Source organism: Aptenodytes forsteri, unplaced genomic scaffold (genome assembly GCF_000699145.1).
Source record: "Aptenodytes forsteri isolate BGI_AS27 unplaced genomic scaffold, ASM69914v1 Scaffold231, whole genome shotgun sequence".
In the NCBI taxonomy this organism is placed as follows: Eukaryota; Metazoa; Chordata; class Aves; order Sphenisciformes; family Spheniscidae; genus Aptenodytes; species Aptenodytes forsteri.
In genome coordinates this window covers 2980149-3000370 of record NW_008796046.1, presented here as the reverse complement: position 1 = coordinate 3000370, position 20222 = coordinate 2980149, and the positions used below count along the sequence as shown (strand labels likewise).

The 20222-nt window shown below is 43.0% G+C and overlaps 1 protein-coding gene across 1 annotated transcript; it reads left to right on the top strand.

Moving 5' to 3' along the window:
* Nucleotides 1-10: 10 nt before the first annotated feature.
* LOC109279681 (probable asparagine--tRNA ligase, mitochondrial) lies at nt 11-18850 on the top strand. The gene is made up of 6 exons (XM_019473887.1): nt 11-108; nt 3335-3444; nt 4323-4443; nt 5137-5277; nt 9229-9309; nt 18746-18850. Exons 3-6 carry the CDS (start codon nt 4393-4395, stop codon nt 18848-18850), a joined length of 378 nt encoding a protein of 125 aa, XP_019329432.1. The 5' UTR covers nt 11-108; nt 3335-3444; nt 4323-4392.
* The last annotated feature ends 1372 nt before the right edge of the window (nt 18851-20222 follow it).

Sequence of the window (20222 nt, the reverse complement as noted above, 5' to 3'; positions counted from 1 at the left end):
CAGGCCCTCCGCCGCTGCGCTTCCCTGCCCCGGGCGCAGCGAGCGGTGCGGCTGCGGGTCCGCGAGGCGCTGGGGGCCCGGGAGCCGGCTGGAGAGGTTAAAGTGCAGGTGTGTGGCCGGGAGGTCGGGGTGTGCCTGGTAACGACCCGGCCCAGAGCCTTAACGGAAGGGAGAGGAGCTGGAGTGGCATGGCCTGCGCCGGCTTCACTGCATGTGCTTCAGGGGGAAAAGCTAGAACCTCTGCAGCGCGTTTTACTAAACTTACAGATCTCTTTTACAGCCTCTAGAGCCAGCTCTCGAAGTATTTCTTCAGTTTGCCGTTGTGGATCAGATACAAAGCTTTAAAGTTCCTCGAGGCACGTGCAGGGAAAGGCTGTTACTGTGACGGGTTATACTGAAACGTACTCTGTACAGTTTCGGTTTTATTGCCGGTTTGGTTTGGGAGAGTGAACTATTGCCTCTGTGCTGATGATTTTAAAGCTTTGCTTTAGGTCTTGTTCCACATCTAGGTTTATAGCAGTGGCAGGTAGAGCCAACAATAACAGTTTCATTGACGTTTGTGTCCAGCTCATATTGTGAAGCAAGGTAGCCTGGGATAAAGGGACTCTTTAGCAATGAAGCTCTTTCCCTTTCCTCAGCACAGGGTTGTGTGTCGCCCTGTTTTCTGATGTTCCTGACTGACAGAGCAGTGGTTGCAGATGCATAGTCCCTGTTTTAGTGCAAGGCCCTTGGCTGGAACTGAGCAGTTGTCAGTATTTCTGGATGAATCTGTAAAGGACTGGGGTACTTTGTAACAGTTTTAAACTAAAGTGAAAGAGGGTAGATTTAGATTTATAAGGAGGAAATTCTTTACTATGAGGGTGGTGAGACACTGGAACAGGTTGCCCGGAGAAGTTGTGGATGCCCCATCCCTGGAAATGTTCAAGCCCAGGTTGGACGGGGCTTTGAGCAACCCGGTCTAGTTGAAGATGTCCCTGCCCATGGCAGGAGGGTTTGACTGGATGATCTTTAAGGTCCCTCCCAACCCAAACCATTCTATGATTCTGCTGACCCAAAACCCAGTTTCTAGCACACTGGTATTCCTGCACACACATAGATGAAGCCTAAGAGGGTAGGAAGAAGCTCATCCAGTATAGGTGCTTTTCAGCTGTAGTTATATGAATGATGCAAGCTGGAATAAACTGATGCTAAAATTGGCAATACTGCCTTTTTTTTTTTGCATCAGGTCCTTCCTGCTTTGTTGCTCTTCCCCTGTGCTGGCAAAAATGTTTTCTTGTATTGAACTGGATTGGGGAACTGGTCTGGCTTAAACCCAACCTTATTATGGCCAGGTTATTGGAATGTGCAGTCTGGTCTGAGTCAGGATCGTCAATACACATTGCTTCTGGTAAGGTGTCAAGTGGTCAAAACACTGCTGCCACAGCCCCTGCCGCTCCAGTACAAGCCTGTGGGCATGCTCTTATTTCCTATTGAAGGATGCAAGACTCATCTCCTTATTTAACAGATCCCGGAACAGCCTGATGAGGTGAAAAAAAAGCTCTTAGGACTGTTTCTTTATTCAGGGGTTTTGTGTGTTTCATTAAGGAGTGCTTACGAGGAAAGAAAATAAGAAAAACATCTGCTGTTAAACATTATGCATCAAGTATAACGTATATGATATGTTCTGGGGATTTACTGGAATACAGAGGATAAGTGCAACAGCTTCAGGTGTGTTACTGTATGAAGTACCTTTTAAACATCTCTTGCTTTAGCCATAAGAATATGAGGCTGTCCAAATGATCAGACTTTAGTTTTAGACTCGTATTTCTTGGATTAGTTGTTGCCTCAGGTGGAACACCCTGCAGAGGTCGTTGAGGTAAATACCTGTCTGAAATTGTGAGCAAAAGCTGAATTTTCATTAATCATTAGGTTTATGACTTTAAAATCTTCCATAGTTCTTGTATGCAGTTGTCCTCTCCCTGTTACACAAGCCTGCCTAATGCCTTGTCTGTGTTAGTAGTCATGTTGTGATTTTTAAGAATGCTTTGCTTTTGGTACTGTTTAGTTCTTGAAGTTTGTTCAGTCTGGACAACAGAAGTAGATGGATTAGCACTGGTTTGTCTGGTATAAAATCCCTAAAGCACTTGCGCAGTTTGAAGTCGTTGGAACTACTTGGGCGCTTACAGTTAAGCAAAAGACAAAACTGATTGGAAAAGAGGCAGCTTGGTTGTTTAATCAGCACTGTTTTCGGTTGTTTTCTGCGGTATTACTATAAGATGAGCTGGAAGCTTTTTGGTTGTTTAATCAGCACTGTTTTTGGTTGTTTTCTACAGTATTACTATAAGATGAGCTGGAAGCTCCCCCATGGATAGTTTTGCTTTTAAGGGCAGCTTTGTCTCAACTCTTGTGATCTGGGGAGCAACTAAGGGAGTTGTGTTTTGGATGCTATTACTGTTGCTTGGTGCCTCAGTACTGACTTAAAATTTAATTTCTTTTTAAGGGAAATGTTATTTCTCATTGAAAAACTCAAATTAAGACGTTAGCCTGACATGTACGTGGTCAGTTCTACTGTTTTGCTCTGAGAAAGAACTGCTGTGTTACTGTTTTAATTCTATTAGTCACACTGGACAAGAACTTTTCTAGATTTCTTTCTTAATATTTTTTTTCCATGGGGACAGTGTAGCAGTCTTGATTTTGAGGTGTAAGGAGAAACATCCACAATTGTCAGGGCATTAATTTTGATTTTTGTCTTGCATGACTATGTAGTTTTGCACCTGAATCTATTGGCTGCAGCATCATTGTTTTAGCAGTCCAGCGGCTTAGGGCATTTAAACAACTAGTGAACAAATTTCAGTTGGAACCTTCCTACAGGTGATACAGCAACAAAAATTGGTACTAAAAATCATCAAAACAGCCTTGAGTGTGTTACCATAAAGAACTGTGCATTACTGGTCTCTCCTGTTGCAGTAAGAAGTGTTTTGAAGAGACATCACTGATAAGAATATGCACTTTGCTAAAATGTTTTTCATCTTCAGAGTGCTTTGCTGCTTTCCGTATTCTCAGCTCCCCAAAGGTGCAGGTAGATCTTAGTTATCCCTGCTGTACTCAGGAGAAGAGTTGATGTCTCTGCCTAAGGGTTTGTTTCTCTTTGCTTTGAAGTCAGTAGAAAAACTGACACTGATTTTTTTTTTAATTATTTTTTATTTTTGTTGCCCCTAAAGAAATATTTCCTTTGATTTCAATAAGAAGTTGAAGTAGGCCTGAGGTAGCATGTCCAGCTCAGCTCTGGAAGAAGACCATGACTACGCGGAGTCTATGCCAAGAAATAACAAATTTCTTTTTCTTTTACCTCTAGGGCTGGGTCCGCTCTGTCCGATCCCAGAAGGAAGTTTTATTCCTGCATATAAACGATGGGAGTTCTCTGGAAAACCTCCAGGTGGTTGCTGATCCCAGCCTGGAAAATAGGTTGGTCAGTTTGAGATACTTGGAGAAATATCTGTGTTGAGCAGTGCTCGGAGGGGTCTGCTCAGGCTTCCTTTCCTATCCCAGTGACTCACCAGACAGCTGGAGGAGCCTCCAGCAGCTGGCACTGACCACAGGAAAGGCACTACTGCAGTCTGGGATCTCTGGATGTGTTTTTAGGATGGCGAGTGTCCAACTACTCTGTCTCCACATAGCTGAGGCCTGGTGGTTCACTTGCTTGTCCTGTGAGATTAATTTGGACCTAATTTTCTTAACAGCTGTAGCAGCGTGGGCGTTCTGAACTACTGTTGGACTTGCTTGGAAATCACACAACGTAGCCAGGGATAACTGTCCCCCAGGTTTTTGGAGAGCGCTGTCGCTCTTCCTATAACAACTTGAGGGCTGGCTCTGTAGGCATACCCCCTAGATAGGCATGCCTGTTCTATTAGAATAAAATAATGCACTTGTTTTACAGCTTCATTTTGTTTGTTGCTCTCGGTTGTTCTTTGGGCTAGGTTTGGGGGTTTTGGGATGATCCAGGAACCTTCTGCATGTAACTTGATTTTTAATTTTTTTTTTTTAATTACTTTTTTTGTTCTATAAGCCTGGTTTGTCCCCACCAATATCCCCTTCTAATAAAAACCTTTTCCCCTCACTTGTCCAACGCTCCTACCTTGTCCTTAATTCTTCTATAGCGTTGTGAATCTATTCATGTTCCCACTTATATATTTAATAATTTTTCATTTCATCAGTTAAGCCCTATGGCTACAGTATCTCTTGTGATCTCAAGTGGTCCAGCTAAATTAACAGGAATCTCTTCTGAATGTAGTTGAATTTGTATCAGCGCCTGGCTAAGCTGTTGTTTTTTCTTGGTGTCTTAGAGACCTGACTTTTGGAAGCGCAGTTGAAGTGCAAGGAAAACTGGTCAAAAGTCCTCATAGGAAGCAAAATATGGAGGTGAAAGCTGAAACCATCCATGTGGTGGGACCTTGTGATACTTGGGTATGTCACTGCAGCAGGAGTCCAACTGGTAGGACCATTTTGGGAATTAATTTCGAAAGGTCCAAGTATCTAGCAAAGCATGCTTCAAACTGTATTTTCTTTCAGTCTGAGTGCTCCTGCAGGCTTTGATTTGCCAGCGGTGTCTATAGGGTATGTCAAAGGAGAAACGTGGGATCACCATGAAAGCTGTCTTCGAGGGCAGAGCTGTTTCTACGTGGAAACTGGCACACATGCTGGCAGCTAAGAGTGTGCATTTGTCCCACCCTGAAGCAGTTATCTGTGCCAGGTGGTTTACCTGGCAAGTCTGGCTGGGGTACGAATTGGAGAAGCAGTGGGACTGGCAAAATACTCCAGATTGTGCAGATGGAAGAACCGTATCTGCCACAGGCACGTTTGGAACCGGCTCGCTGTTGCAGCAGTGAGATGAACAGCTGGCTTTCAGGGGGGATCAACATCCAGAAGGTGGAGTGTTTCAGAGCGCTACTACCTTCTCTTGTGTTCATGGCTCTTGCTCTGCCATAAGCATTACGAAATCCAAAAAAATCCTAGAAAAGATAGGCAAAAGCATCTAGTTCTTCGTTGCTCTGTGATGACAGTTGAGTTTTAGTAGGCAGAGATGGTATTCCATGAAAAGCAATAAAACTATATTGACTCTAAGTTCTCATGCTCTAATTTTTCTTTCCTTGTTTTTAGTCATTCCCCCTGAAAACGAAGGAGAGGCACCCGCTGGAGTATGTCCGACAGTTCCCTCACCTGCGATGCAGAAACAACACACTCGGCTCCCTCTTGAGAATCCGCAGTGAAGCCACTGCAGCCATCCACTCATTCTTCCAGGTAGTCCCTTCTGTACCGAGCCTTATGTGTAAAACGCTCCCTCAGTTTGGCTTCACAGGAGCGTGTTAGGAGGGAGGGAGCGTGATGTGTTGACTGCAGGGTATGGATTTTGCACACCGTTTTCTTTCCAGGCCTGGGCCTGACTGACCCTCTTGAGAATCCGCAGTGAAGCCACTGCAGCCATCCACTCATTCTTCCAGGTAGTCCCTTCTGTACCGAGCCTTATGTGTAAAACGCTCCCTCAGTTTGGCTTCACAGGAGCGTGTTAGGAGGGAGGGAGCGTGATGTGTTGACTGCAGGGTATGGATTTTGCACACCGTTTTCTTTCCAGGCCTGGGCCCGACTGAGGCCTTGGCCAGACTATTGCTTATGATCAGGTTAGCACATCTGTGGTCTTGTTAGCGTTTTTCTACCCATTTCCTGTTAGTTGTTTTATCCCTTTTGCTACGTTGCAATATAATTGCCTGCGAGTGTGTGTGGTCTGTGGAACACAACGTAATACGGAGTCGTTTAACCCACCCTCAGCAGTGACCTTACGGTCCTTGGACAGAAGCCTCCTCCCACATGGAAAAATCTGCGATGCAGGAAGGCTACCGACAAACTGACTCAGAGCTTCATATTATTCTTCTCAGTTCTTACCTTTCTCTTACTGTGTGGATGCTGTTAGCTGAGATTAGGAGACTCCTGTTTTGATGCATTTCAGACTGATGGGTGGGAGGCACCTGCCTTTTATGAATGTGTCGCCCTTGAGCTGTGGGCATGGTACAGGCTTTGTGCTGGGGGCAGTGGACTAACTGATTCCAGATGCCATATAGAGACCACGCGATTCTTTGTGTGAGCAGATAAAGAAAGATAGCAAGTCCTCTAGCACACCTGAGCCCTTTCTTTGAAAGCTGTTCCTTGAAATAAACATGTTTTAGTTTAGATAAACTGGCTTTAGTTTGAGTAGAACCATATTCAGAGCATTCTGATCACAAAATTCATATGTAGTAATTAATATGGCCCAAAGAACAGGTCAGAATTGTTGAGACTGAATTTCTGGTCCCGAATATGCTGGTATTTGTCGCTTGCAGTGGCAAAGAAGGCTTGCTTGCTCTAAGAGTTATCTGTATGGAATTGCATGGTATTTAGAAGTTTGGTTTTTTTTAAGAGCTTAATAGAAATACTGTGTCAGGTAAAGCTGCTGTTGGTTTCAGCATTGTGCCAGCTTGTAAGACTGAACCCAACTCTGCTGGGAATCAGTCTTTGCTGGTGTCGAGCCACTAGATGGCATTGCCTACAACAATTTGTGATTTCAAACATGCACAAGGAAGCCAGCTGAGATACAAAAAAGCATCTTACTCTGACAAAGGCTTTACTTCTCCAAATTAACTCCAGCTCAGACTCTGACATATCTTCCCGTTTAAAATGCTCAAGAGCTGAGCAGTATTAAAAAATATAAAGTATTATTAATTTAGCAGCAGCAGCTGCACTAAAGTTATTTTTAAAGGGATAAGGAAGATTTGGTCCCAGACCGGATATTTGCGAATGCTTATGTCACGACTCTCCTAGCACCAGGAACGTCTGTGGTTTGCTCCATTTCTGATGGAAGGAAAGCAGTCTTTTTAAATTGCCACCTACATCATCCCAAGAATGTTGCAATTTCCAACTTGACAATGTCAGAAGATACAATAACTAGAAAGTATAATCGGAGTGTTTTCACTGTGGAAAGCTGTAAAGAGCTTAATGGTGAAAGAAAATAAGTGACGTTTTTGGAATACACACTCAAAATTATCTAGACTCCCTGTAACTTTAAAAACTTTTTTTTTTTTTAGCCTATTCATTTCCAACAGTGAATGACTAATGCCAAGTGCCTTTGGTTTGGATGTTGAAGGCTAAAATGTCATCTTTCAATCTTCTCCTGACTATGGTGGTCCATGTGGGATAGGAACTTGTTTCTAGGCACAGTGAAATGGTTGCAGTGTGAATGGCAACCTCCACTTTGCACATTAACTAACTTCCAGGTTTGTCAGAGCCACTAATGTGACTTGAAGTATTTTAGGAGCTTTAATAAGGAGAAATATGCAAGAGGTGTTTATGGGATTCTCATCTTTCAGACCTGTGCAGTTCACATTCCTTTCCAAAGCATGCAAGGGGTGTTCTGTGTGAAATGTGCTTCTTTCCTCATACAGTGGTAGCAGTTGCTGTAATTTAGGCGATTTTTCCAAAATCTCATGTAGGGTTGGGAGGCCCCATGATCAGCAGGTCTCTGAAGCATGCATGGGATTATGGCAGAGACCTGCATTTTGTGTTGGTAGGCTGAAACTGCCCTCCCTGGGCAAAACAGGTATTTCTGGCTCGAAAACTTCTTTCTGTGTAGTAACTGGATCTCAGTGAGGAGCTCCTGCTGGGCGCTTGGCAAGCCATGGTCTTTGCACCTGTAACCAAGGTAGTCTAGAGCTGACTGCAGGGACTTTGCTCCCTCTTGGTCGTGTTAGGGTACTTCCGCAGAATGCATTGCATGTCCGTACGAACACTTTGGTCCAAATTAATTTTAGTTTGATTCTCAAGATGGGCAGTAAATGCTGCTCCTGTCTTCTTAGCCTTTTAACTAGCTAGTGATAAAGACCAGGACCTGTAATGAATGGTCGATTTGTATTGCTGTGGTAAAAACTGTGAAACTAACCTTTTAGAAACAATTGCTTTAGAAAAATAATTTCTTTTTTTATTAGTGTTTTGTGTAAATAGACGAGTTATGCTACATCATTGCCTGTATCGTGGTAATGCTGGCACACCCTGATTTTAAAGGGATTCCCTTTGTACTAGACACTACAGTGATGCAAGAGAAAACAAATCCTGTGTTCACAGCTGAAATCAGCTAGTTCCAGGTTCTTGTTTGCCTTGACACGCATAGGTGTGATCTCTGTGCTCCACCAGTGATCTCTGTAGTGAGACTAAGTTAGGAAGGTGATGGTTAGTAGAGTTCTGTTCCCGGTTTTTCCTCTAACATGCTGTATGTGATTGTCTGAGGTCTGCTTGATGTACCCATCTGCTGAAAATTGGATTTCAGCTGGTTTAAAAGCCTACAGCTGCACTGCAGAGAAACCCAGAGAATAGAGGCTCTTTCTTCATACAGCCTTCCTGGTTTCGGAGGCCTCTGCTGGGTCTATGAACTATTACATGAATGGGCAATTCTCCAGGTACTTAGAACATGACCAAGCCAGGGTATACCCTGTCTTTTAAAAAATCAGTTTGACTTTGATATCTCAGAAGATGTGAGGTGGGACTGACATTTTCATAGTGGTTGAGTGTTTTTAATGCCTCCCTCCCATGCAGTGTGTGATTTCTGTCATTTAACACACTTGATCAAGAACATGACCAAGCCAGGGTATACCCTGTCTTTTAAAAAATCAGTTTGACTTTGATATCTCAGAAGATGTGAGGTGGGACTGACATTTTCATTGGTTGAGTGTTTTTAATGCCTCCCTCCCATGCAGTGTGTGATTTCTGTCATTTACACACTTGGATCATTTCTCTTAGTGGAGAACACTAAGAGAGCGTCCTCTGCCCAACCACCAGCTTCCAAAAAGCTGGAAGAAACTGAAGTGTTGAGGCCGTAGGGGTGAATTTGACTGAAACTGCCCAAAAATATAAAAATACTGGAGGAGGTGAAAAGACAGGGGAACGGTGTGGAGAAGGGCAGTTGCAAAAACCCATAGTAATGGCATAAGTCTCATTTCTTTATGAAACATGGAAGAAAAAGCACATAGTAAACATTGATTTGTAAATCATGCTAGTATTTAGTTACTCCTCTGTCTTTGTCCATGTAAGGCAGAAGTTGCCTGAAAGAGTACATATGCTGTCCTGGTTGGGGACTAATAGCTGAGTTATGATGTGTGCTGGTTGATGTCATCCTTGAAGCTGACGTTTGATATCTTTAGCTAGTTAACTTTAGTGTTCTGTCTGTTCCAGGATAATGGCTATGTGCATATTCATACCCCCATAATTACATCAAATGACTGTGAAGGTGCTGGGGAACTCTTTCAAATTGAGGTAAGTTGCGTTGCATAAAGTTCATTTTGATTTTTCGCTTGCAGAGCAGTTCTGGAGTCATTGAAGGTTAGATGAAATGTTTGTCTTTACAAAACCTTTCCTTTATGTACTTCTGTGATTATTTTTTTAATATACCAGCCCTTTGCTTCAACTAATAATTTGGACAGAGTTAAACAGATGCATTACTTTTTTTTTATTGCTGTTTTGTGCACTAATCAGCACCTTTTGTACTGATGAGGTTTTTCTATCCCCGGTGCTGTGGAAAAGTTTACAAAGAACAACAGAGGGAGGTGGAACATCTTGGTAAACAGAAAGATGTGATCATAAGAGCCCAAGAGAAGGGATGGGACGTTCAGGACAGCCTACTACACGCAAATATTTCTTAGCTTTGAAATGAAGAATATAATTCACCATGAGAGAACTCCTTAAAAGAAAGTCAGCAATACCTAAAACTCCTTTCCACCTGTGTATATATTCCTCCCTACAAGCTACTCCTGTTGTATGTCAGAATTCTCCCCCAGCATTGCCAGGTCTCCCCATCCATCCACCAAATCACTGCCACAATCTATCATTATATAAAGTATTTCACGTCTTGGGTCAAAACGTCCTATGAAACTTAAATACAGCTGTAACCACTAAGATCTTCCCCACAGACTTCTCATAATTCCTAACCCCCACATCTATGAATCATAAGAAATTGCATATGCCTTTTATACTTCTATATTTGAAATTCACTCTTCTGTCTCAAACAATTACATCCATTGCCACTTATCCTTATTGGCTCCAGCCTTGCTGGTGAATCATCTGTAAGCAAAAGAAAAATTGTTGAGGTAGCAGTTGCTTGCTGCGGGATCGCGTCTTCCACTCTCTGCACAGCCTCATGACAAAAAGCCTCCATGTACTGGTTCTTCAGGATCTCGAGGTCTAACCTGTGCTACAAGTGATTTCCTTCCAGACCAGTACATGTGGCTCAGCTTTTTGCTTGCTGGGACAATAGACTTGATTAGCTAAACTAAATTGTTCCAATTTAATTGAGATCCCTTAATGCTACCAAAGGTTCGTCCCAGGCTGTTGCATGCAAATTAAGATGTGAAAACAAGTGACACTTAATGATGAGAACATTATACAGTTTGCAGCTGTACAGTGTATTACGTCTTTGGTACAAATTGTATCCACTTGAAAGCTGTAAAGGATGCAGGACTACAGCGTAGGTGGCTGGTAGTAACAGAAGCACTGATGCAAACATAGATTGAGGTGCTAAATTGTGAGTCTGAAACTTGTATAAACTGGATCTTGGCTAAATGCATGGTTCAAGGCAAATCTCTTGCTGTCTCCCCAGTGTGATTGCTTAGGTGTAAATAATACCTGGCTTGGAGAAATGTAGTGACAGATGTGCTTGAAAGATGTGGAATAAGTGCCGAGTCAGATCCCATTAAATGGCCTGTGCCACAAAGAAAGGGCTTCAGAAACCCCTTTGCTGCTGGGAAGTGCTCCCTGATCTCCTGTTTCTTCTTTGAGCACCGCTTCATTGTCCGGCCTAATGTAGGATTTGGTTTTGTTTCTGCAAAGCTCTGTGCAGAATTGGTCTTGGCTAGCAGAGATCCAAGATCACTTGCTATCCTGCTGTGACCACTTGACTCCACTGGAGCAGTGACACTGTTTCTTGACAGTGGAAATCTGGGGAAGATTAGGTCTTCCTTGGGCCATGCGTGTGAGGCTGTCAGACATAAAAATAAGGTGACATAAGGGTATCAGACATAAAAATAAGGAGGTAGTATTTGCAGCAAAGCCCAGAATCTCCATATGCTTTTAATCAAACCAACCATCAACACATTCCCTGTCTGCTGTATTCAGTCACTTTTAAACTAGCCCTTAATTCACTGCTTGCACAGGCCAAGGGAGAAAATAAATTCCTGTTGCTCTTACATTTGAGCAGTAGCCAAGAATTATGGAGATGGGAATCAGCGAAAGCAACCTGCAAATTAGATTCTTCAATTTAGAATAGAATAGACTGTTTCAGTTGGAAGGGACCTACAAGGATCATCTAGTCCAACTGCCTGACCACTTCAGGGCTGACCAAAAGTTAAAGCATGTTGTTAAGGGCATTGTCCAAATGCCTCTTAAACACTGACAGGCTTGGGGCATCGACCGCCTCTCTAGGAAGCCTGTTCCAGTGTTTGACCACCCTCTCGGTAAAGAAATGCTTCCTAGTGTCCAGTCTAAAACCTCCCCTGGCGCAGCTTTGAACCATTATTAAAAAAACATTATTAATTTAAAAAATGTTTAAAACCTGTACTTAAAGTTTTAAGACCTATCCTCTAGTAGTGACCAGAACATAAATTGGTGTCCTGTTGCTCCTGAATTTGTAGTAGTTACAATCCCCCTGCTGCTTACAGGTTGTTTTCAGGTTGGTTTTTCTGCCCTTTTTTTTTTTTTTTTTTTTTAGCTCCCTTGGGCAGTATATAAAATTGATAATCTCGCCAGTTTAGCTGTCCTACTGTGGGTGGAATAAGTTGAAAACTTTGGTTGAGTAGCCTTTAGAACCCAAGTAGAGGCTGCTTTTGCACCCGCTGTGACCCATCGCCTTTTAGTAGCTGTCTTCTGACTGGCACAATTTTAATCCTCTGACTAATGTCTGGTGGCTGCTCAGGCCCGTGCATTCTTTGGAAATGGTGGAAAGTGAAGAGAGTAGGAATCTGTTTTTACATGAGACTTGAAGATACGGGAAGAAAGTATCCTGAGTTAGAAGGAAAATTCTTTTTGAAGGCATGTGATCTTTGATTTCTAGACCTCTTAATCCTGTAGGATTTGTGTTTGTTTATATGTTCAGCCTCCTCACTATCTTTGGTTGTGGGCATACTGATTAGTCTCTGCATAGCTTTGGTTGGGATGTTCTCATACTGGGACTTGGGATGGGGAGGAATCCCTTTCCTCTCTGCTGGACAAATCAATTGAGGTAAATATTTTTAAAATGAAGTACTGTAACAGTGAAAAGAGGGTGGTAAGCAGAGGAAACTTTAAAAAATAAATCACAAGATGATAAGAACTCCAGAGAAATCTTTTGCACTTGAGATTTTCTACACCTGAAAAGAGTAGGTTTGAGAAGTTTGAGGAGAAGCTGCTGGAAGTGTGAGAAGAGCCAGGCAGACCCTAACCCACACGGAGAACATCAGCAACACCAGCTTGTGGATTTCTGCACCTTTGACGGTGTCTGCCTTTGGTGGAACCCTGGAGGGGGGAAGCCCCTTGCTTGTGCTGCCTTCTTTAAAGTAAACTTACTGAAAATGCCAAAAGAGCTTTGAATATTGAAAGCTGGGTTTTAGTAGAATGCAAAGTAGAACAAGGTAATTCTTGAAATAGGGGGAATGCAGATCAGCAGAGTGAGATGGCCATTTTTATTTTAGTTTAGTTTAATCAGGATAATTCCTTTGTACCAGCAGTCTTAGCTCATCAGGGCAGATCCCTTCCTTGCTTTTTTCTTTTTTCTTCTGAAGTCTAAAATTCTTAGCAGCTGTGTATGTTGCAAGAAACTTTACCCAGTCCCCTTCTGGGCTGCATCCTAGGAAATCTGCCTTTTGTCTTTGTGACCCGGCTGCATGTCTGTTCCCTGCTATTTTCAGTAGCCTCCCACTCTGTCTGCAGTGTTGAAGGCTCCCTGCTTTCTGGGTCTCTTGCTCTGTCTTTTTCACTTTCTTCCCTGGAAAGTTGCCTTGTTTGACTGTCCTCAGCTGCTGTGGGGAACATGCAGGCTTGTCTCCGCTCTGGAAGAGTCTTTCTGGCCCAGGACACTCCAGCTGGTATGATGAGGCCCTGGACAGCCACTTTCCCTGCTGCCCAGCCACAGCCTTTTAAAAGAACTCAGCGTGCAGTGAGTTAGAAAGCACAACAGCTGTATTGGCATTCACAGCTCTTTAAAGTAGATCTCACATGTGTTTTGTATTGCCTGTGGCCTTATTCCTTCCTGGGGACGGTGCTCTACGTGTAAGGGGTGCTGCACTCTACCTGTTGGCTCCAGCGGAGGTAATACGTGTTCTGTATCAGGCTTGTCTCTTCCCACACACATACCTCATTGCATCTGGGTGTTGTTTGACTGAACCCAGGGTCTGGATCAGACTATTTCATTATTTGAAAGGATACTTACTTAACTGTAAACATGAAGAACCATCCAGATGTTGTTCTTATCTAAAATGTACCCAGAGATCAGAGATGGTACGGTGTTTGGGTTTTTGCCACCTGCTCACAGGAGTGAATGTAAAAGTTTCTAGATCCCTGATGGGTGCAGGTGCATGGCTGTGCCTGCTGTGGCACCAGAAATACGTGCCTGCTGCTGAAGGTGCAGAAACTTGCTCCTACCGTTCCTTCGGTACTGCTGAAAAAGAGCCTTGTCAGCACCAAGGAAGGCTGGAATCTGCTGGGGAGAATCACAGTTAAATGCAACAGTATTAGTGTCTGTCCAGTGTTTCCCCCTTTAGAGATATGTCACAGTCTGGGAGGCAGCCAGTCCCTGGCAGACTGGGACTTCAGAGAGGTGCTCAGCAGGGATCAGGGTAAGCTGGAACTGAGCTGAGGGAGGTCTTGCTCTTGCCTTTTCTGTCTCTCCCAGTTTCTGCTCGTTTCTACCTGGTTCATCTCTGCCTGTAATTCCAGTCCATATTTATGAGATGTTTGTCTCAGCAGAACCAGCTGCTATTGCCCAATGCAAGTCCAGCTGATCAGAATTAGGACTGGAATTGCAAGGAGGTGGTCTTGGAAGTTATGAATTTTGCAGTGGTTGCCTAAAAAAGGAAAACCCAATCATGTTTATAATGGGACATCAGAGAAGGCAAGTCTGGGTTAAAGATGTGGTGCTGTGAAGCTTCAGCAGCATGATGTTGTGGGCCTGGGCTAGAGCTACAGCAGTGATGTCTATGAGCTTTTCAAGTCTTCTCTGATCCCTTCATGCGTTTGGCTTGCTTAGAGTGAGAGATGGAATCAAACGGTTTATACTCTCCTGAAGCTAATTTCCTCAAGTTAATACAAGACTGACATCAAAGGGAATAATTTTAAATTAAATCATTAGACATTTGAGGAGATGGAGGACAAAACAGGTACTAAATCCAGTTGTTCTCATGTTTAGAATGAGAATAAAAAGCCTTTGATGTTGACGTCGAACCCTGGTATGTTTATAGCACGTTTACTCTGAGACACCAAGATGTTTCATATAGATTCCCCCTCCCTCTTTCGCCATTGTAATTTGGGTGGTTTTTGACTAGGGAATGGAGAGAACTTGAAAGCAAACACATTATTCCCCCCTATTCTTTTATCAAGTAGGTATTTTGGGGTTGGGAAGTGGGAGCAATGTCTGTCTAATTGAAATAAAAGCAGAACAATGTTGTCGCTTCATTTTGCTAGTCATGGACATGAAAAACAATCTTGCTCCGTGTCAGCAGCGAAGGGATAGCATCACCTACTATTTATTATTTATCTTCTACCAGTGACTGTGGTTGTTTATAATAAAGAAGCAAGCTTGATCTAAAAGGCTGAGCATAAATCTGGGGCACAGGCACTTGAAAACATTGGCCTGATCCTGTGCTTGAATTTGTAAAGTGGAGGAACCACCTCTAGGGGGTTAATTGATATTTGTACATGTGAAATGTGAAGTTGCTGATTATGGGATACCTTCTTACTGAAGGCACCCCTTCAGCAAGGAAAAGGGAGGCATTTCATTTTCCCTGTGTAGCAGGTGGATTGACTTTTGCAGCTCACAACATGTGTTCATCAAGCTTTGTGTCTCAAAATGAGGGAGAGGAAGTGGGCAGTTGTGGGAAGGCAAGGCGATCGGATGGTGATGGGGGAATAAAATTCTACCTAAATATTGCAGTGTTCACTCTTCACCTTCTGTTGGAAGCCATCCAGGAGCTGCTTGCGATGCAGACATGCATCTCAGGATCTCTCAGTGGCCTGCAGGTTTTTAGAAGTCCGGTTGAGCTGTAGACTTTCTCACACTCTTCCTCCAGTCACTTACTGTTGTGTCTATTTTGTCTTTGCCTCCCTGAGATTGCATCTGATTTGGAGAATGAAAAATGACACAAAGTCATTATAAATAAACCAAGCCCCAGCTCCTGGGGACAGCTGTATCCTGTTTGTGGATTTTGGGGGGGGGAGTGTTGAGATTTCATGGCTGATTTCTTCTGTTCTTTTCCTGCTTCCAGTCTGTCTCTTTCTTGTTGTTTAGAAATTGCATCCCACAGGATTAGGTGGGATTTTTCACTGGTGGAACAAGGAATGTAGCTGAACTAAGCTTGCAGTAGGAGAAACTGGAGTGGTACGTGGCTCTTCTCTTTAGTGTTCTGGCCATGGCTCTGGGGCTGTGGTATGTGGATGTTTGTATGTTTATTAATACCCTTATTGTTTTTGAGCAAATACTCTGGGTTTATTTGAAGAAAACAATAGGGGCCTGCTTCTGCATCCTTGGGTTTTGTTGTTTGTTTTTTTTTAGAACTGAAAAACCTATGAAACAAAGGAAGCAGTCCTGGAGTTACAGCCACAAATTGTCATATTTCCATTGATCTCTGTGGAGCAAGGCAAGTTTGCTCTTTTCTTTAGTGTGATGTGGTGAAGAGATAAAACTGCCTTGTGATCTTGAGGTCTTTAGCAGTCTCTGTTTTATCTTTTGGATGAGCAGCAGAGCTTTTTGAGAACAAAAGCAACACCTTCCGACTCATTGAGAAAAATGGCAGACTGTAGAATATCAAAGGCTGGTGAACAAGCCTGAGCCTAGCAACCTCCCTGTGACAAAGCAAGTTGGGCAGTAGGGTGGCTGGAGGCAGTGGCATACTTAGCTGAGCTGGCAGCACTTAGCATAACTCCTAGGAATTACACTTTGAAAAGTGGGTATTTCAAACTTATCTCAGAAGAACGCATTCGTTTGGAAGTGAATGTAGATCAGCCAAACCTCAGATTAGCTTCGAAGTTTCTTTTGTCTTTCTCCTGAACCTTTGAATCCTCCGAAGCTTAGGGATGACATTGAAATATAGAAAATGCTGAAACAAAAATCTCATTTATCTTCATGTTTTCTTAAAAGTCACAGAATTGTGACCTCTAGAGATCGTCTAATCCATCTCACTGTGCTCAAACAGGGTCAGCTAGAGCAAGTTGCCCAGGACTCTGTCCTGCCGAGTTTTTAGTATCTCCCCAGATGGAGACTTCATAGCCTCTCTAGGCAACCTGTTCTAGTGTTTGACCACCCTCACAGTAAATAATAAAAAAAAAAGTTTATTCTTGTTTTCAGATGAAATTTCATGTGTCTTTTTTAAAATCTGTGCCCATTGCCTCTTGTCCTCTCAGTGAGCACAGCTGAGATGAGTCTGGTTCCTTCTTCATTCCCTTCCATCAGGTATTTATACACATGGATAAGATCCCCCCTGAGCCTTCTCTTCTCCATGCTGAACAGTCCCAGCTCTCTCAGCCTCTCCTCATATGAAAGATGCTCCAGTCCATTAATCATCTCTGTGGCCCTTTGCTGGACTCACTCCAGTATATCTATGTCTGTCTTGTACTGGGGAGGAGAGCGCTTCACCCAGCGACCTTGGTGAGTCCCCAGTGCTATGCAGAGGGGAGGGATTCCCTCCCTTGACCTGCTGGCAGCGCTCTGCCTAACGCAGCCCAGGAGACTGGTGACTTTCTTTGCCATGAGGGCTCCTTGCTCTCTTCTGGTCAGCTTCGTGTCTGCCAGGGAAATGGTGAAGCACACTCCTTATGCTCAAATGACTTCTAAAGTGCTCGACACAGAGGTCTTCTAATTTTGTCTTTTGTGCCTGTAAATTAAAAAACAAAAATATACCATCACTTTAATGAGACTTTTTTAAGACCATTTTTCATAATGAAACACTGAACTTGCTAAATTTTCCATCACTCGTGTTTTTTTTATGCTTAAAATATCTGGTGACCAGAAAAAAACATGCAAAAGCTGAAATGTAGTTTGTTTTTCAGTGCCTATATAATGTGTAAGCTGTGATGTTTCCAACTCCAAATTGTTTCAGTTCTGCTTTCTTTGAAGACTGAATAACAAGTCTTAAGAGGGTATTGCATTCCTTTTTTTTTTCTTCTGATTACTGTTGGTCTTTTTGCAATGGAAACAAATTCATTTGCACATGAAAAGGAAATAGCACTGGTTTTAAGTCTGCTAAAATTCGGTGCACCTGACGGAAAATACTCCTCCATTTTCTCATCAGACTTGAAATTGAATTTTGAAGGCAGTGCTGCGTGAAGCTTCAAACTTCCAAGAGATAGAGATTCTTCCCTTCCCCCCCTCACTGTTCATCTTGGTAGGAAAGAGTTAAAAATCAATACTTATATTTGGAGACTGGATCAATAGGCTGGCATCTTTCTTTTGTATGTTGCTGGGCAAAATGTTCTTCAACAGATGTTCCAGAGGGATTTTCATTTTGTATGTCTGCATTTCCCAGAAACATGGGATCTGGTTTCTCCACCTGCTCCCAAACTCTTAGGCAGACAAACCCTTAGCTATGTACGCGTTACTTTACCAGGGAGCCAAAAGTCAGAGGCTACTCCAGAAAATCTGCATTTCTACCACTCTTGGTCTCAGACTTGCATGTAAAATGGTGAATATGTCCTTTCAGACCTTTTACTTCACATTTTGTTACCTCCTTCCTTTCTACAATGTCATTCCTCATTGAGCTCGTGGATGTTTAAACACGTAAGTTACACAATTCTTTTCTTGAGTAAAATTTAGAGCTCCCGACATACCCACATGCAAAGACAAGAGGTGAGAAGTGAAGAGCCACATATTATTTTAGCTTTGTACGAACTCTGTGCTGCCTGCAAAGTTTAGGGCAAACAGTCAAATTCTATGAAGCTGTGTCATCTTAACAAGTTACTTCCTTCTCAGCTGAACTGATACAACTAATTGCTGGGGATCCAATTTATGATCCCTGTTAGTTTGAGAAATGTCTGAAAGAACTGCGTATCCTTCCTCTGTGCTGACATGTCCAAGCTTTGCTGGGGAAGCTGGGGGTATGTCCCACCATTCACAGACTTGCCCTGCAAGTTGTTGTGATACCTACAACCCATATCCTCATAAGTCACTGAAAGTGGAAGAGGGAGCTGTGGTGTTTCCCACTTAAAGTATGGCTTTTCACTACACAGACACATTATTTGCATCGGACCCCTAGAAAGAGAAGTGCCCAAGAATGCTTTATCTTGTGGGGTTTTTCTTACTGTGTTTTGCTTAAATAGGTTTTAGAGCCCATTAGCAGTCTGAACAAAGATATGGAGCATTGTATTATGACTTACCACACTGTTGGATTCCATCTCAGCAGTGTTTGGGTTGAATCTCATGGAATTTCTTCAGAGAAAAAAGGGAAAATAAACCGGGAGCTGTGCTTTTTATTCAAACACCGGTAGTCTAACTTCTTGCTCATTTTTTGATTTACAGATGTCAAATGAGGCAAGGGAATCTGCGGAAAAGACCCATTTCTTCAATGTGCCTGCCTTCCTGACAGTTTCTGGCCAGCTCCATTTGGAAGTGATGGCAGGGTGAGCAAAATGAGAAGTTTTTGGCTTGATCTGTGGGATCTTCTCGGTTGGTAATTTTGCTCCATTGGTATCCATTAGGTATCTGCCACATGTGTGCCAGAAATGAATTGAGCAGCAGTGGCTGGATGATGGTGTGAGAGGCCAGCCTAGGCAGGGGAAAATTAGACTGCTTTTTAATTCTGGTCTATGAACTAGTTTTAAATATTAGGAGTCGTCTTCTACTTACCATGGATTGGGAATATTGGATGGAGATGTAATCTTTATGGGAATGACTGTGGGATTGTTGCTAATAACTGTAGTACCTTAAGTGTCTTTTTGTTGTTGTTCACACCTGGCATGTCTCAGCAAGAAAATCTTTTTCATTTTAGCTATCGCATTCCTTTCCTCTTTTCTCCTTTTTTCCCAAGCTTCCTTTTTCTGTCTCCTTCAGTCTTCCTGTGGTGTTTCTTCCTCCTGCCAAGTCTCACTTCTCCTGTTTCATTGCTTTCACACTTGATGCTTTGTTCATTCTAGCCACTAAAGTGATCACAGTCAAATAGTTAATACTGACTTTCATTAAAAAAAAAAAATTATCCTTAAGCTTTTAATGTTAATATTTCACTGAGATAGTTAGGGGTGAAAGCATCAGTCTGTCAGAGAGACAGTTCCCTTTGATTAGGGGGATTGGTCCTCATCTATACTGAATTTTCCCAATAAATTAACTGAATCAGTACATTAAACAGATGGAGTCAAATCAGCACAATCCCTTATTTGAAGGCACAGTTTTCTGAGCGCTTGCAACGTGGGTTCTCCTCAGATGGGGTACTTCAGCCAAATCACTGCCTGCCAGCTGAATGGCTGATAAAGCCTGTCAGAAACCAGGTCTCAGGCAGGTAGCACTGCAGTTGTTTGCCACGTGCCAAGGGGGTTCATCGTGCACTTACAGTGACTTTAAAATCACTTTTAAAGTGATTAGTTACTGTCCAGTGCAAATCTCCTGAACATAGAATCATAGAATCATTGAGGTTGGAAAAGACCTCTAAGATCATCGAGTCCAACCGTCAACCCAACACCACCATGCCCACTAAACCATGTCCCTAAGCGCCTCATCTACATGTCTTTTAAATACCTCCAGGGATGGGGACTCCACCACTTCCCTGGGCAGCCTGGTCCAATGTTTCACCACTCTTTCAGTAAAGAAATTTTTCCTTACATCCAATCTAAACCTCCCCTGGTGTAACTTGAGGCCATTTCCTCTCGTCCTATCGCTTGTTACGTGGGAGAAGAGACCAACACCCACCTCGCTACAACCTCCTTTCAGGTAGTTGTAGAGAGCGATGAGGTCTCCCCTCAGCCTCCTTTTCTCCAGGCTAAACAGTCCCAGTTCCCTCAGCCGC